We start from the raw sequence: 18,626 nt of genomic DNA on the forward strand, positions 1-18,626 counted from the left end.
GATGTGGTCATATACATCTTTCAAGAGCATGTATACATATGGTGTCTCTATTTGCCACCTTCTTACCTGATATGAATACTGAGTAAATACTGGAGGGTTGTCATTGACATCCAAAACATGAATGGTGAGCTCTGCTTCTGTCTGATGCACAGAATCTGACACACTAATCCACAATTGATACTGAGCAGTTTCTTCAAAATCTAATGGTTTCACCAGTGTGATCACTCCAGTGTGTTGATTAATAGCAAATTTCATTCCTGGGTTACCATCTTCTGTAAAGCTGTAGAGAAGAGCTGGACTTAAATCCACATCATTTGCAGAAACCTGAGTCACTATGAAACCAGGCGGGGCATCTGAAACAGTGATGTTCAAAATAAATCTAGTTAGTTGAAGTATATATGGTAGAGCTTGCATATTTTGTAAATTTTAGATTTTACATGCATAATATTTTTACAGTATTTTTGGCGTATCTTGGCTGTATATCTTAGAATAAGAGCAAGATCTGGGCATGCTATATAAAGCAAATATCAGGAGGTACAGTAACCCTGCTTCGTCCCTCAGAAACCTGACCTTTAAGTTGTATTTTATTTTAGACCTTCAGCTCTATTGTATCCCACAAAGACTACTCCTTCAAGGGCAACAGGAAAGTCCATAATTTTCTATACAGTTTCCCATGAATTGCTCAAATAGGGGATACTGACTTATTGAGTGGAAAGCCTGAGGCCAGGTCTACATTCAAAATTTAAATTGACCCAGCTATGTCACTCAGAGGTGTGAAAAATCCACATCCCTGAGTGACATAGTTAAGTGGACCTAACCCTGGGAGTAGACAGTACTAGATGGATGGAAGAATTCTTCTGTTGACCTAGTTACCACCTCTCGAGGAGGTGCATTAACGACACTGATGGGAGAACCCCTCCTTTTGTTATAGTGAGTGTCTACACTGTAGCGCTATAGTGGCTCAGCTGCACCACTGTAGCATTTCAAGTGTAGATAAGCCCTGATGCAACTTTTGTCAGAATATCTGGGTAAGGCATAAGTATCCTTTTGTCTTTGTGGAATCAAGGCATGCAACTCCTAGGCCCTCCTGGATGAAGTAATGGTCAGTGGACATGAGATCTTCAGCAAGAGTTGGTAGAAGACACAAGATCCTGGGGGCTCAAGGGGCCCTTCCATGAGTTTGGGAAATGAGGACTAGATAGTTTAAAGGCCAACATTCTCAAATGTGGTGCTAAACTCAGATATCTAAATAGAAGTGGCCCGACTTTCACCCACATGAAAAAATACAACCATGATACACTCTGTCAACAGGAGCTATGGATGCGCAGCATTTCTGAAAATCAGGCTACTTATTTATTTAGGTGCTTAAATATGGATTTAAGTGCACAACATGACACATACAAGTTAGAAAAGTTTGGCCTAAGTGGTCCAAGGTCACACAATAAGTCAGATGCTGAGCTGGCATTAGAACTCAAGAGGTTCAGGTTCCAAATCTCCATGCTCATCTACTAGGCCATGCTGCTGAATCTTTCTAAAGAAAGGTCTGATATTATGGAAAGAAAATGTTTCCTTCAAAATAATAAAACTCCAAAGATTTTTTTCCACAGTGTTGGCTTTAACAGTATTTTTTTTTTCTAAAAAAAAAAAAAAGATAAATTTAAGACATCTGTGGAATTTGAGCCTGGAGTCCACAGAGAGTATACCACAGCTGTATTTTTTTTAACACTGCCTGTATTTTGGCTCCAAACTGTTCCTAAATATAATGTCCAAAGATTAAGAATCATGCCTTTGAAAACAAAAGCAGATCATATTTGCTTCAATATTTCTGTTAATATTGCCATGATTTTTTGAGATTTCTTCCACTATAATATTTTGTTAAAAACAAAATGAAAGGCAATATCTTGGTCTGACATTCCTTTGACTCAATATCACTTTTCTGCACCATCACACTTACTTTCAGAGACCTCCACTTTGCCTAGTGGTTGGATAGTTGGGGTATTGTCATTAACATCGACTACCTGTATCGTTACTATGCTTGTAGCAGAAAGGCTGGGGATTCCTCTATCGGCAGCTTGCACAACTAACCTAGTATTGAAAGGAAGTCACAGTTGTCACATGCAGCCAGAAATCATAGAATTATTCAACAGTGATTTCAAACGTACAAAACAAAAATGAAAAATGATGAGATTAGCTAATATATCTTACCTTTCTTCTTACCATTGCCTAAATCACATTTTAATTTCCAGTATACAAATGAGTGACTGGAATTTTATTTTTTGACAGGTTGAAAGAACAAAGTCCAAGGGGTCCTACGTGACAAAGACATACTGAACCCAATGAAACAATGCAACAACTGCTGTAGGACTGACTAGACAGTCACGCTAAAAACTCAGGGTGAAATTCTGGCCCCATTTAAGACAATGAAAAAATTCCTATTGACTTCAATGAGGCCAAGATTTCACTATCAGCATATAAAACAAGCATTTACCTTTAGGTCTTCATTAAACACCTGGACAGGGAACTGCTTTGGATTATTCTAACATTACTTTCATTTTCATATACAATGTAACGAAGAAATCAGTGATCCACCCAAAGAAAAAATCATAAAAAGAAATTTGCTCTTGACACTGTTTCTCAGAATTAACTTCTATACAATCAAGAGCAAATTGCTGCTTATAAGCAAAGATGGATAAAAAAAATTCCCCAGAAAGGGAATTTATGGTTGAATCTAATTCAGCTCCATGGATTATTCTATAACTCCTTTTTAAAAAAAAAAAAAAAAGATCTGGTCAGGTCAGTCAGGCTACACAAAGGTACACCACTACCCCAATATAACGCGACTCGATATAATACTAATTTGTCTATAACGTGGTAAAGCAGCGCTCCAGGGGGGCCGAGCTGCGCACTCTGGCAGATCAAAGCAAGTTCGATATAACGAGGTTTCACCTATAACGCGGTAAGATTTTTTGGCTCCTGAGGACAGCATTTTATTGGGGTATAGGTGTATATACACTGCAGGGCTTAGCAATGTCAAATGTTTTATATAGTATAAACATTTAAATGGCAAGCAGCACTTTCTCGGTCTGCCTTGTTGAGTTTGAAGAGTTAAACTCTTCCTTCATCTTACAAGCACTTTCTGATGAAAGTGACAAATAAATAGTGACTTTCTTAATATTCACATGACAATACTGAACACCAAAGCTGTAATTCAAGCTGTGGATTCTACTGCCATCGTGAACCACACACATGCTGTACTCTGAATTTTCTTGCTGTTTATGACACCAGCAGAACACAAAACTTGAATTACAGACTTGTATTCAGTTGGTAACCATCTACATAATTCCAGACAGGAGGCCTATCTGGTCTAGAATGAATATTTTCAAGGTACACATGGAAATATTTTACTAAAAATAATAATTTTCTAAGGTTTCAGTGGAAAACAATCTCAGCCCAGACATTAAAATTAAGGTTCTGTCAACACTTTTGTTATAACCCTCTATTTTAAGGGCTTAGAAATTTTGGGGGATGAAAATGTCTGATGTAGCTGAAACAAGCAACTGTTTTCAAATTTTGAGAAAAAAAACCTAATTGGGCCATTTTGAAATTAGACAGAAAAATAATTTTTAGAACAGTTTCTGTTGCTCTTCTGATTCCTTTTACTAAAAATAAGAAACCACAGATTATTAAGGATGAAATGATATATAAACAAACATCAAACAGAATTTACATTAAAAGAATGTTATGGTTCTGATTTAAATACTAAATAAAAGCAAATTCACATTTAAGGACACAAGTAGGTATTATTACGTTAACAACGTGAATGCTACGTTAACTGAGAATTTCCTTTAGAAGATTTATTTCAAATACTCTTTTAAAGTATTATTTCAGCAAACAAAATACATTCTACTATTGTAGATACATTAAAAATAAGGACGGATGCTCTTGGCTCAGGAGAAAATGAAAAATTAATTAAATGAAATATTCTGGGCATTATGTTCATACAAAATAATTCCTATAGGAGACTATTGCCATAATTAATATTCCTCTTTTGAGTTAAAAATGGCTACTTTTTAAAAAATAATGTCCACAGTGCTGAACAGAAAAGAGTAATTCTGAATTAGCTATCTTGACATTCAATTCCTGCCCCTGCACACATGGCCATATGTCACCATGAACAGGGTATCTTGAAAGATCTACTGTACTTTTGTGTCAGTGTGTGCAGTAGCTGATTTAACAAGGTTATGTTTTTACTCCAAAAACAGAGAAGTACTAGAGACTCCGTGACGACATTCACAATGCTACTGCTTTTGAGTTTACATGGTGGGTGTTCCAATACTACAGTGGTGGGCAGCAGTATAAAACCCTAAGACAGACAGCATGAGCAATATCAACTTGAGGCAAACACAATTAGCAACATATATATTTTATGCAGACACTGTACAAAACCTGTAGGATGAAATGTCTTCGTGATTCAGGATTGCATTAGTTGCTAAAATCCCCCGTGTTGAATCAATCAGGAATGTTTCATTTTCATTACCAGATAAAATTGAATACTCAATTTCTCCATTTAGCCCACTGTCAAGGTCAGTTGCAAAAATCTGTTTGGGAGAAAATCCATGCTTAATCTCAGATAACAAACTGCAATTTCAAAAAGCAACTGTTACAACACATATATGTATTTCTGCCAGTTAGCTGCATTTTGGCCACACAGATTAAAAGGGACAATCAAATAATTTAGGCCCCAAATTTTGTGGGTTAGTCCAGGGGAAGTTACCAAGTCCACTATGAATGGAAATATTTTTACTAAATAAAAACAACTCAATTTTCTTGGATTAAAAAATTCTGCTGCAGAATTGGAATGTCAAACAATAAAGCAAGAGGTGTTTGAGTTGATCTGTTCTTGTGTATTTGATTATTTCTATGCTGCTGCGTGGTTACTATTAGGAGATTGTCAGTCTCTGTTATGTATGTGTACAGTCACTAGCACAATGGGGTACTGAGCCCTGGTCAGGGGACCCTAAGTGCTATACTACAAATAAATGAAATAATTATGAATGCTTAAGGCACCTTTCTGTAGGCTATTATAAATTATTGTTTAAATCTAAAGAAATAAAGAATAGTGGAAAAGGAGCAGAAATAGAATAAAAAACTAGCTGAATAACCAATGTTCAGCACCAGGAAAAGATACCAGTGCAGGATTCTCAAGATAAAGAACATTTCCCCAGTCTCCTTGAAGAGTCCTCACTGGTTCTTTTTCCTACTGTTGAGCATGAGACATACTGTACAGGATCCAGATTATTCCAGACACATTGATTGCTTTGTCATTTTTTTTTCCATTAGCAGACATATGTTTCTCTAAACAAATGTATGCTCATCCATCTCCCTAGTGGCTTGACATTAGGGGCAGTTGTAGCATTCCATTTATTTATTTTTAGAGGAGGAACATCTTCAGTTACTAACATGGCCTTCATTCTGACCTAACTTGCAAGGGGAGAAATTGGAAGGGGTGCACGGAGAAAACTGTTCTCCTTTCTACTCCAAATAATGTCCCTCTTTTGCTCCAACATAGATGTAGCACATGAACAGCTGGAATCACTTTTGGAGAATGGACATGTTCAGAGGAAGGAGCGTTTTCACACATACAATGAGATGAGTTTCTCTTTCAGCAGCAGATTTAAAATTAGATGCTCATATCTGACAAGAGGATTTTACTCCTGAATAAAATGAATCCATTCAGCTCCAAAGTGACAAACCCTAGAGACATTGCTGGGAGCAAGAATCTGTCTATGCTGAAACTATGAACTAGCCTTGAATAAGCATTCTCTGACTACCTTTCATGAGCAAGAATTGCTCTTTGTTAGAAGCAGAGGAAGACTACAAGAAAGTTGAATTTAGTTTCTATTTCTACAGTGAGTAAGAAGCTAAAGGATATTGGCCTAAATTTGATAAAAACTGAACTGAACCTTGAGCTCTAATGCAGCCAAAATAGTTATAAATTTTATCTTTCCATGCAAGGCTGCAGCAACATTAAAGAAGGCGTATACATCTTGAACAGAGTGGAAGCCCAATGAATACACTGCGAGACTGTGGCCTTAGTTTGGCTATTATTAATTTTACCTGAAGAAATAGGTTTGTAACTATGTATTCCCCGTTACCTGCATGACATATGTATTGTAGATTTGGCCTTCCCACACCGATGTTTTGTAAGAGCTTTGCTCAAATTTAGGTGCATTATCGTTCACATCTTGTACCCAAACTGTCACTCCACAGTGTGCTGAATTCAAGCCACTTTCAGCCAAAACTGCAAGATGCACTTTACTCTTGACTTCATGGTCAAGAAACTTTGGCTCTTTCACTGTGAGTTCACCTGTTTTATTTTCCAAAAAGAATTTAAAGGAGGACAGGTTATATACATATTTAGGACAAATAAACTGGTAAAAGTGAGGACACATACTGTGCAATAAAGAAAAATATATCCAATAAAGGAATACAAAGGAAAATATATGTATAACTAAAGGAGGAAACTGCAAATGTAGATCTGAGAGAGATTTCTCACAGATGTGGGCTGCTTTATTAAACAGTTCATGAAATTATAACAGAACTGTAATCATTCCTTTCCTCTGATCACCTAACATTGTCACTGTAGATTTCATTCCCTCATGCTGCTTACGGTACAAATCCAGGGTGTCCAAACTTTGTCCAATCAATGGCCACATGAGAAATTTCCTAAAAGGCATGGACTTCATCTGCATCAGACTCAATCAATCTAAATGACACAGCAACCCAAACTGTGCTAACCAAGGAAGCCCATCTGAGTGCCACTAGGTGCACTATCATTCCATCACTAGTCAACAAGAACAGCTGCTGAAATCAAGAGGAAGCACTGCATGTTGGGATATATATACACTAGTCTCTACAGACAGCACCTCCAGGTTAAACCTGAAGACAGGTATAATCTGCATTTGGAGACTCTGTGCTTACAGCTTCTGCACTGTAATTAATACTAAATTATCAAAATTCTAGATTAAATCTAAATATTTAAAAAATTCAATTATTTGCACATTAATTTCAGTAAAATTTCAAAATCAGAATTTTGTAAAGAATTTTCATAATGCCAAATTCTTACCAAGAGTATCAATACAAACTTTTGAGTAGTCAAAATACTGTGGCAGTAGAACTTCCAGTAGAAGTAGAAGAACCTCCTGATTTGCCAGGCTGGAATTAAGTGCCTATTAGTAATCTGGTTCTTAATTTTTAAACAAGGAAGCAAAGTCTGTGCAAGATTCAAGTAGTTTGAGTCTAAGGTAGGTCTGGGACATAAAGGCTTCAAAAGCCGGAGAGCTTGCTTTGTTTTCAGCAATAACAGTACAGTTAACACCGCGTCATTTTTCTGTACATTGGAAAAACAATATGCAATATAAAATTGCAATTGTGTAAAAATGTGCCAATTACCTCTTAACTGGAATTCTTAACAAAAAACTTGTGTTTGGGCATTGATAACTGGAACTTTGCACATAGACTGACTCCGCAGAACTAAAACTTTGTTTTACTTTTGGTTCATCAACTGCCACATGATGCAAAATGATTAATGTAGGGTGTAATAAACAGCCTGTGAAATAATGTCACATTGGCACAGGTTGCATTCCTACTGCGGAAGTGCCATGCAGTACAACCACAATTAATCCAAGATAAATGTGATTATTTGCACCCAACAATGTGACAAGGGATAGCAAGTATATGGAAGTATTTGCGGGTGGTGGTATCATTTGCTGTAAGCTTTTGACATATGTCTGAAGTTTACACTGTCATCTCTGTGTAGCTTCAGATCAGTGGATGTATTTCACTGCACTAGTTAGAAAGGTATCTGCAATCACCAAGAGAATTGTACAATGAACTTTTCACGAATGTTGTCCTCTTGGTATGTGCGTGTAACATCGGACAGTATGAGATGGAGCTGTGTGTATATATTGGGAGAATATACCCTCTAGCTCAGAAGGTGCATACAATGTCTGTCTTGATGAAATCTTCTGTTATGTGTAACACTCAAAAAGAACCCATATTGAAAACAGTGGAATTTTTACTGATTCTATTCGTACAAATCCCCTGTGTATATCTAAAATGTTATTGCCAAGATTTTCAAACTAGGGTGATTAATGTTAGTCTTCTAAATAGTTAGGCTAAGTGAGTGGTTTGATTTTCAAAGGCGCTGAACACTCATTTCATTCCAGGATGGCTACTCCAAAATAAAACCATTTCAGAAGGCAATCTAGGTGGAAAACTATTCGGTTTTTTTTTGGTGGCTATAATCCTCTAATTTACCTGGGTTCTGCCACTGGTTCTATATTTCTTATTATAAAAGCATATTTTAATAATGCTTTATAAAAAGTTCCCAAATGCTTGTTTAATATACATTAAATAAGACAGTTGTATGTTAATAAAATAACTAATGATTAAAAACATGCTTAAGGTTTAACTAAGCTGTAGATACGTCTTGTACATAGTTAGTCATAAGAAAGTAAGTTTTTAATAGTCAATTGGTATTCATTTAATACACAGCAAAGGTCTTATTAAACCTCTGGGATACCATGGAGGGAAATATTTCCAGCGACTGTGCTCGGGGTGCACACACACCCACAATGGAATGGATGTGCGCAACATAACTCGAAGAACAACAGTTACGGAAATGTTAGTTATCGTTTTATTTCAAGGCCTGTTAGGATCTTTTGCAGCATGTGGTTGCTTCCCTGGGCATTCAGGCTGAGTTCCTGCAGGAGAATACCCATTAGTTATTGACTCCCGTGCACTCTGTTGCTGCGCACACATAGCGCCAGTATATAGGGCCAAGCCGACCCCGTGCCCCCCCAGTTCCTTCTTACATTCACTCAAAGAAGAACCTTAGGTATTGAAGGAGAAGAGGAGCCAGGCAGTGCCAAATCGTCCTGGGATTAAGAATATTCAGTTAACTGCACCAAGGCTGGCTCCTGCTCCTGGACAGGTGCAGCTGGAAGAGACAGCACGATAGGTAGCTGACGGTGCCGAAGTGGAGGGCAGTGAGAGCCACCACAGTAACATCGGCAGTGCTGAATGCAACAGGGTCAGGGAGCTTCCTGGTGCTAAGGAGGTCCCTTGCACCAAGCCTGGCACGGGTCCTGCTTCCACAGACTATGGAAGGGGAGCATCAGGGTACAGTGCTGATGGACACAAAGGTTCAGCAGCCCAACCAGCCACAGGGCTATAAATGATGTAATCCTGACAAAGTCCTGGACCAACGGAGAGATTGAGCTAGACAGGCAGAGGTGATCCATAGCTGCCTGGTATGTTGCCGGCATGCAAACAGCCAGTGTTGGCATCACCCTCATTGGTACTGGACTCAACGGATGCCCTGGGGCCAGAACTGGAGATGACAGTATAGGGTCTCTAACATCCCAGTGAACTACCACGGAACAGTTAGAGGCACCTGCGCCAGCCCATGCATCAGCACTAGCATCTCCTGAAGGAGGCAGAGTAGTCCCCTCAAGACCTGGAGAGGTCTCGCTTGGTCTTATGAGACCTTTTCCCCCGTGCACTTGATGGGGAACAGCTCCTCCACCTCTTCAAAGAGGCAGCTCCAGAGCATGAAACAGCAACACTCTCAGAACCTGAGAGTGATCGCCAATCTGATGAGGGCCTTGGTATTGAAGCAGGCCAAATGGCTTGGTTGACAATGTGCTGCTTCAGGACAAGGTCCTAGTCACCTGAGTCTGTTTTGTGAACAATCTACAAACCTCACACCACTCTTTGACATGGGCCTTACCCAAGCAAAGCAAGCACTGCATCTGGGGATCGTTGTTGGGATCGCTCGCCCACATGATGGACAAAGGTGAGAGCATCACAGGGGAATACTTAATTAAATGCAACTAACAGTAAATCTAACTAACCCTTAGGGTACTACTAAACATATACAACTAGAAAAAGACATTAAGGAACAGTGAGAAATTGCGAGATTAAGAACCCTGACTCCAGCCATGGGAGGTAAGAAGGAACCGAGGGGGGCTGGGGTGGCATCAACTCATACAGCCAGGGGAGGGGCTATGGCATGAGGTGCGAGCACCACCCCTCTACAGGTACTGCTATCAAAATTCTCTAGCTCTGGTGCGGTGGGCACACACACCCCTAAGTGAGATACATGGCTGCGTCTACTTGAAGAACAGAAGAGTTTTAAAGAGGAATACTCTTGGGCATGATTTTCCTCTCACAAGAGTTTTACAAGTGTGTAACTCCACTGCTATCAATGACATTACTAATGATTTACTCCAGGATAAGAGGAGGCCCTGTATTCTAAATTAACTGTAGACAAAAGGCATGTGTATATCTATGACATATAAAAATGGTTCTTGTGGCAACAGGTGTTTGTTACACTTAACTGCCTATCACCCACTTCTACTGGGTTTTGATTTAAACTAACATCAACTAATGAGAATGTTTTGGTATAAAAGCAATCCCAATGTGGAAACACTTCGTATATAATTTAATGTTTATTCAAATATCAAAAGTCTTAAATGTGCCTTTCAAACAAATTAAATAAATTAATTTACCTGTGATGGGGTGTATTGAGAAAATATCTTCATTGTCACTGAATATCCTGTATTTTATGCCTTTTCCCAGTAAATTATGATCATAAGCTTCAACAGTCAAAAGTGAGGTGCCTAAAGAAGCAATAATAGTTTTTAATAGAGTCAACTTTGTAAGATCTTATCTTACTTTATTATTTATAGATTTACTGTGATTAATAACAATGCATGCAAAGGTGCCCATCCGCCACTCTGGGTGTTTCTAACATTATTTAAAATAGCACACAACAAAAACAAAACCAGCAACAACTGCTCAACAAAACTCCACCCACATCACAACTTAATAGACAGGAACTTCCCCACCAACCTCCATTGTCCCATCAACTAACACCCTTGTTGCGCCCCAAAATCTTCTGCTGCCTGGGCAAAATGATGGAGTTTGCAGCATACCCTAACGGTCAACAATCCCTGATACTTGCTCTCTGTACAACTTCACTGGCTTGATGGCTAGACCTTCTTATTTCAGAGACACTATTTATGGAACTCCCTCCCTGAGGCTGTCTACAGGAATCTATCTCTGGCTGTATTCAAGGCTTGGTGTAGGTTCTTCCTACTCAAGTTTCTCCATCTTTAGTCATTTAACCCTCATCCTTTCACAAACTCTTTGGGGCAGGGGTGGGTGAAGAGGGGCTTTTATGGGGGTATTAAACATGACTGATATCTCTGAGCAATGGGAAGGGATTATTTTTCATTTACTTATGTACAGTAACCCAGAGTTTTGTTATGGTGGACACCTTAATTCTAAATGAATACATCAATCAATCTTAAGTAGACACAATCTGAATACAAGTCACAATAGCTTTTATTGCCATAACAGGGTGCACAGAGATATGCAGTATGGTGTTAGCATCGAAGAAAGTAAGGGCAATCTATTGTTCATGAAGAATCTTAAATTCAACAAAAACAGTACTGATCTGACACAGCACTGAAAAGGCATGAAATAAAAATGCTGTATGCAATAGGAGGAGAAAATAAATGTGAAACGGAATATATTATCCTGATCAGAAGCATCACGCTTAACATAAACGGAGACAAAATGCAAAAAACATTAAGATTTCCAAATGGTTGTTCTTCTCAAGCCAGTTATGAAGACATTTAGCTCACGACAATTGATTTTAACCAACTGTCATGGAATCAGGTTACTGTGTAACTTGATCTCTTCCAAATGGCATTATAAGCGTACATTATTTTACTACATTACAGGAGGCATGCTGTTAATATAAAATGTCCTAGATTTTGAGTGGGACTGTGCCATCACAGTAGCATAATTTACCTTTAATTACAAAAATCACAAGCTTATAACTTATTACTGTTTTTTTTTAAACTCAGGAAATGTTATGTTAACTGGTTAGTCATTTGTTCTTAAGCATGGCAACATAAACCAAAAACATTTGTGTGGGAAATATGCACATTGTGGCTTATGAACTTTTCTGCACTATTTAGGATACTTGTAGGACCAATCACAAAAGAAAATACAAATATGATTTGTATGTGTGTAAGGCTAAAGGTGAGAATGAGAAGTGCACTGTTTCTAGAAATTAAACATAGACCCCTTTTTGGATCACAGGGACAGCTGGTCCCATTTTCACAACTGTACAATTTTTATTCAATACAGCAGCCAGCATTTACCATCGTTTATGGCATCCTTATCTGAAGGAAAAGAAAATATCCAGTGTCAAGTCCCTATGTCCTGTGCTCACAACATCCTCTGCCTGATTTTTGAAAGGAGCAAAAAAAAAAAATCCCAAGAAAAAACGGCTGCATCAGTATTACCATTTGATACCTTGTTTTTCAGGGTATAATAAATGGGTCAATAAAATCCTGCTCTGGGTCTACCAATTTCCAGCCCAAAAGTCTGTTTTTAAATGCTGTTAAAACTGTTGATACCTTTTTTGGTAGAAGGCAAAGAAATGGCATTTCTGTGGTTTCTGATGCTTTTTGGCCACACTGTGGTAGTAATATGGCTTGTATTTAAATAATGAAATGTTGCAGTTTCCATACAGTTTATTTTCACTTTGGATAGTGCCTTTTGGTATCTTAAACTGATGAGGTTCCCAATGAGGTAAAACTAGATGTACAGCAAAAAGCAGTCTCTATCTCAAAGAGCTATAATCCTAAACTTACTCGACTCTGTCCATTGTGCGTAGGTACTGCCTCAAATAAAGGACACAATATCCAACACTGTCTGAAATTTCCAAACCAGTCAACAGGGCAAAGAAAGGTTGCAGCAAGTGCCTTAACTTAGAATTTCCCTGCTTTGTCTGTTAAATCAGAAGCATCCTAACATTATGTTAAAATACCTCAACCTGCATTAAACAACCAAGTACCTGAAATGCACTAAAATGTGACAGTTCATATAATATGTCTGTTTTTTCTAAAGAACGGGAGGCAAAACAGACATAAAAACCCGGGTCATATTCTGGCTTGAGACACACATGCACAACTCAGAACTGATCCACTGCTACAGTTCAAGTCACTTTGGGAGACCTGTGTTTATCCATGAAAGAAGAATATGTCCCCATATTATTTTCTTTCCTTTCTCCTCTCTTTTGTAATCCAGACATTGGAACCAGGGATGCCCCTTTTTCCTTTGACCCTTGTCTGACCCTTGCCTTTGTGTTGGAGGATAGACTTTTTGGGTGGATAATAAAGAAAAGGCTCATGGAGCACAGAGAATAAAAGAGAGGTAAATAAATATCCAGCCCAGATACCTTATATGTATTTAAAATAAATAAAAGAATCCTGCAGAACTAGCACCAGTGACTGTTTTACTGGTGAATCTGACACCCAGAGGGCTCTATACAAACTATAATTCAACTGGAGGCAGACATGGTGAATAATGAAAAGGTTTTTTGCACTTTACAGAGAGCATTGACTTGATTGTTTATTTATTAGTTGATTTCTAAAAGTGCCTGTTGTGATGCAGTGTATAAAATATTTAATATGATGCAAAACTAAACTTGGGGAATAATATGAAGATCACCAAACTTGGGGCCAAACGTTTTAGTTGAAGAAATCCTGAGGTTCTTACCTAAGTAGGAGTTTGTCTGCGTAACTACTGAGTAAAAACTGAGCAAAGATATCAGGCTTTGGCCTTCATTGTTGATAATGCTTTGATTCTTGTCTGATTATAGTGAAGTTTTGCCACTGTGTGCTTGAAAATGGAACTAAAATGTATTAGGCGAAATGTTATTTGTTAATCCTGATTACATTAATATTGAATTTTATAATGTATATACTTCCATGGGACTGGTGGGAGAGTAAGTATTATTCATATGGAGTAAGGGTTCCAGAATCAGAACTGTAGCTAGCAAACCGAATTCTTTAGAGGGTTTAATTATAGTCATAACTTTTTCTGACAAATAAAATTAAATTAGTATGTTTTTGTATTTATTGAAATCACATAAAATAATTAGAAGACAAACAGAACTACTACTTGATAGGAACATCTCATAAAAGAATGCATAAAAGAACTTGCTCTTCTATACCCTGTAGTTTTCTTACTATACACAGTAAGCTTTCAGGCTGAAATCTTCTGATTTATCCTGAAGATTCCTTAAATTTCCTTTAATCAAAATAATTTCAATTTACTGCTATTTATGTTTGCAATATATTTAGTGGGTGGCCATCTGACTATGGTATTCTCTTACCACAACTCCTTGGGGGATTTCCATAATTTCAGGCTGGGTTGCCTAACCTGTCCCATTACTATATCTGTAATTAGGCACATGCAGAATCACAAAAGCTTATCCATTGCTGAAAGGATATTTTGATTTTCTTTCTTTAAATGTATACAAGTTAAACAAACAATGCAGTACCAACAATAACACAAAAAACTGAGATTCCCCACAGGCACTCTTCCACAACCGTATGGAAAAACCTGACTAACTAGGCTCCTGCAACATACCCTGAAGGTCATCAGGCCTTGATATCCACTGAAGAAAAGTGCTAGGTAAGAGCTATTATTATTATTTATTTATTATTACTGGGCCAAAGAAGCAGCAAAATCAAGAGTCCAGGACCCTCTACTGAGAGCACCTTGCCCCCACTACTCCTAAATGTATAATTCTAGGGACTGTCAGTTAAAATGTCACAGCTGAATTCACAACTGTTAGATTAAAGCATGGAAGAAGAGGTGGGGCCAGATAAAAACAAACAAACAAAACCAAAAAGAAGAACAGGAGTACTTGTGGCACCTTAGAGACTAACAAATTTATTAGAGCATAAGCTTCCGTGGACTACAGCCCACTTCTTCGGATGCATATAGAATGGAACATATATTGAGGAGATATATATACACACATACAGAGAGCATAAACAGGTGGGAGTTGTCTTACCAACTCTGAGAGGCCAATTAATTAAGAGAAAAAAAACTTTTGAAGTGATAATCAAGATAGCCCAGTACAGACAGTTTGATAAGAAGTGTGAGCATACTTACAAGGGGAGATAGATTTTGCGGATACAGACTAACACGGCTGCTACTCTGAAACAAAACCAAAAAACCCTAGACTCCAGGAAATGAGAATTGCATCTTCCTGCAGCAATGGTGAGACAGGGTTTCCCCCCATGGGGACAGGGATAGTATTAATTCTTGTCCAGTGCTCTGCAGGTACACTCCCAGTGAAACGTCTTAAGGGCTACTCTGACCAGTTTACAGCAGCTCCCAGCAGGTCAAAATTGTGACTTCACTGCACTAACCCAAACTTTTCCCCCAATGACTTTATTCCACTTCAGCCTAAAAGAAACAATGGTGGCATAGACTGCAGTGAATCTGGCCTTTATCTATAGGGGGCATTTAACAATGTGGGCTTCTATCTCAGGGCTGCCTGGGGGGTGGGGGGACGGGGGGGGCAAGTGGGGCAATTTTCCCCAGGCCCCACAGGGGCCCCCACGAGAATTTAGTATTCTATGGTATTGCAACTTTTTTTTTATGGATGGGGCCCCCGAAATTGCTTTGCCCCAGGCCCCTTGAATCCTCTGGGCGGCCCTGTTCTATCTACTGCTTGCCCCTTGTACAAGTCTACCAATTTCACAATGTCTTGTTGAGTCAAAGAATGTATTACAGCCTCTGTGCATTCCCCGCCTACTTCTACACATTCTTTTAGCAAGTCTGAAACTGTGAGGAAAGTGTTGGAAAATCTCTGAATGTAGTTACAATACCCCAGGGATTTCGCTAAAGCCAAAAATCATAGATCGCAACACGCATTTGTGGATTTCTCATCTTATCTGAGCTTTCACTGCATTTATTTAAGTGAACTATTAGTGACATATTATGTAATCAGTCTTGTTTGGACTCACACACACACATGTGCACAAGCACACAGACAGATACATTCTGCCTTTATTCCAAGGAGATGCACGTTGGCAAGGAAAACTGCAGAGGATAAAAATTGTGCATCCATCATTACAGCCACTTTGCAGATACAGAGCAGAGATGCTCAAGGGTTGTCCAAGGTGAGGGAGGAACATGCAGTGCAGCATCCCTTTCTTCTCTTTGAAAAAGGAGCATCCTGGCTAACAGGAGTGGCACTCTACTGTATGTGTGCAGGGGCCAGAAACCCCACTACGCCTCTGAGACAGCACATCATGCTCCCCTTTGGGCCATGGTGCACTGGACAGGGAGAAGGTTTTTTTCCTTAACGTACTGTTTGCATATAGTCCAATTCCAATTTTACCCTGATGCTGCATGTTATTGAAAAAGGCTCCCTACACACTTCATCCTCAATAGTGCCCAACAGGTTAGGACTTTGGCCACTGACAGCCACAAGTTAGAGTCTGATACCCACCTGCTTCACTGTTTTCAGGTACAGTTACTGCATACAAACTATGGCTGAATGACATCACCTCCTCTTGTTCCCTTGTGGAGATGGCCAATAGAGCTGTGGCTGTCCTAGCTGGGACACCTTGATCTGAAGCCAATACCAGCAGGCGGGAACTGAAACCGTCAGAAGGCAATGGCTCTTGAAGATAAATCTCTCCTGTATTAATGTCAATACAAAACATAGTTCCAGGTACTGCAAAATTAAAAACCACTGCACCATTTGGCCCTAGATCCATGTCTGCAGCTCTCACAGTGGCTACTGTCCGATTCACAGAAGTTTCAGGAGGCACATAAACTTTGAAAGGGTTCTGTAGAAAAACTGGACTATTGTCATTGGCATCATCAATGTGCACCATAATGTTAACTGTAGTACTTCTTGGGCCTTGGATGCTACAGTCACTTGCCACAGCTCTAAATGCATACTGAGATTTAGTCTCCCGGTCTAGTGCTTTTGTAGTAACTATAGCGCCAGTTGTACTGTTAACAGTAAATGCTCCAAAGGTGTCATCAATGATCGAATACATGACCTCACCATTCAGGTCACCATCTTCATCTGAAGCATAGAGCTCAAGAACTACTGATCCTTCCTCAACATCTTCTCTCACAGAGGTCTGATAGTTCTTCTTTGCAAATACAGGGTTGTTGTCATTTTCATCCAGGACTGTAATCTGTAGCTGTGCTGTGGAGCTTCTTGGTGGGCTGCCCAGGTCATGACATCCAATAATGAGGGTAAAGTTGCTGGCATCCTCCCTGTCTAAACTACGAGTGGCCAAGAGTTCTCCTGAAGTATCATTTAGAGTGAAGTATTCTCTAATATTTCCACCTTTAAAATACAATAAAAATAAAACTATCACAAACAATTCCAATTTGAAAAAACCCGTTTGCTAGTACCATTATGTTAATTGTAATAACATGATCCTATTGCTAGTACAGCTGGTGCACTCATGTGCCTTTGGCATATTTTCCTCCTTTTATAAAAATTAAAACCTGCACTTCATTTAAATCAGTGGGTGGCAGTGACAGTAAATCCAGAATGTCATATCCTTTTACAGAACAGCTATTTTGCCAGATGCATGTCTTTTTTCCCAAATCAACACACCTTATAAAATCTAGTGCAACTATACTGCTGCACAAAGTGAACTCTTCCCAACCTTGGCTGCAAATTCCAGAAACCCATAAAGCATTGCTGACAACAAATGTGGTTATTTGCCCCTTGCTTTCATCTACAAACCTGTCTCTTAGAAGTGAACTGTAATGAGCTCTTTTCCACTTTTTTCATTTTTAAAGCTACTATTAAATATGTGGAGCAATGGATTTTAGAAAGAGTTATAATGTTGTTGTTTTTTAAAGTTACCAGAATAAATATATTTCAACAGATCAAGATAATTTTCAAATTAAAAGCATAAAAATCTAAAATGACTTGATAGCCCTTTCCAGATAGTGGGAGTAAAACAGAGATAATCAGCAGTTATCAGTGCTGCCATCAATTTATTTTTGTAATACCGTGGAGGGCCCCAAATCAGAGTAAACAGTATCTTGCCATTTTTGGGGTGAGGGTAGTGCAGGAAGGTTTTAAGAGTTGGGCAGGGGCTGTGTTGGAGTTTCTTGGCATGGTGCACTTGGGGATGGTTTGGCAATTTAGAAGACTGGTTGGAGGTTTTTATCATTGGTGGGTTAAAGAAATTTTCATCACAAGGAAGGTGGACTTGGTATCTATCCATACCTATTTTTAAAGAGAAAGGAGGATTGGGTTGGGTGCCCTTATATGGGAGGCTGAAGAGAGAATCATAAAAAGATTGAAAAGGCATTTGCTTTGTTTTAGATTAACTGTGACTTACAGTCACTGTGGTTCTTTGCGATGTGATGCAGACGTGCATCCCACTGAGGTATGTGTGTGCCCAGAGCACCGGAGCCAGAGAATTTTGCCTAGCACAGTGTTTCTCAACCTGGGGTTGCCACTTGTGTAGGGAAAGCCCGTGGCGGGCTGGGCCGGTTTGTTTACCTGCCCCATCCGCAGGTCCAGCTGATCACGGCTCCCACTGGCCATGGTTCGCTGCTCCAGGCCAATGGGAGCTGCTGGAAGTAGCGCGGGCTGAGGGACTTACTGGCTGCCACTTCCAGCAGCCCCCATTGGCCTGCTGCAGCGATCCGCGGCCAGTGGGAGCCACGATCGGCTAGACCTGCAGACGTGGCAG

General features: G+C 39.2%; 1 protein-coding gene across 1 annotated transcript in view; it reads right to left on the reverse strand.

Moving 5' to 3' along the window:
• Positions 1-18,626, reverse strand: part of DCHS2 (dachsous cadherin-related 2) — a 224,145-nt gene that overhangs the window by 13,254 nt on the left and 192,265 nt on the right. The window contains exons 13-18 of the mRNA XM_005299347.4: positions 16,397-17,254; positions 10,575-10,685; positions 6,156-6,367; positions 4,447-4,598; positions 1,955-2,085; positions 67-353 (exon numbers count right to left, since the gene is read on the reverse strand). Coding sequence (XP_005299404.2) covers positions 67-353; positions 1,955-2,085; positions 4,447-4,598; positions 6,156-6,367; positions 10,575-10,685; positions 16,397-17,254 — 1,751 coding nt within the window. The remainder of the gene's footprint in view (positions 1-66; positions 354-1,954; positions 2,086-4,446; positions 4,599-6,155; positions 6,368-10,574; positions 10,686-16,396; positions 17,255-18,626) is intronic.

Source organism: Chrysemys picta, chromosome 5 (genome assembly GCF_011386835.1).
Source record: "Chrysemys picta bellii isolate R12L10 chromosome 5, ASM1138683v2, whole genome shotgun sequence".
NCBI classification, from domain to species: Eukaryota; Metazoa; Chordata; order Testudines; family Emydidae; genus Chrysemys; species Chrysemys picta.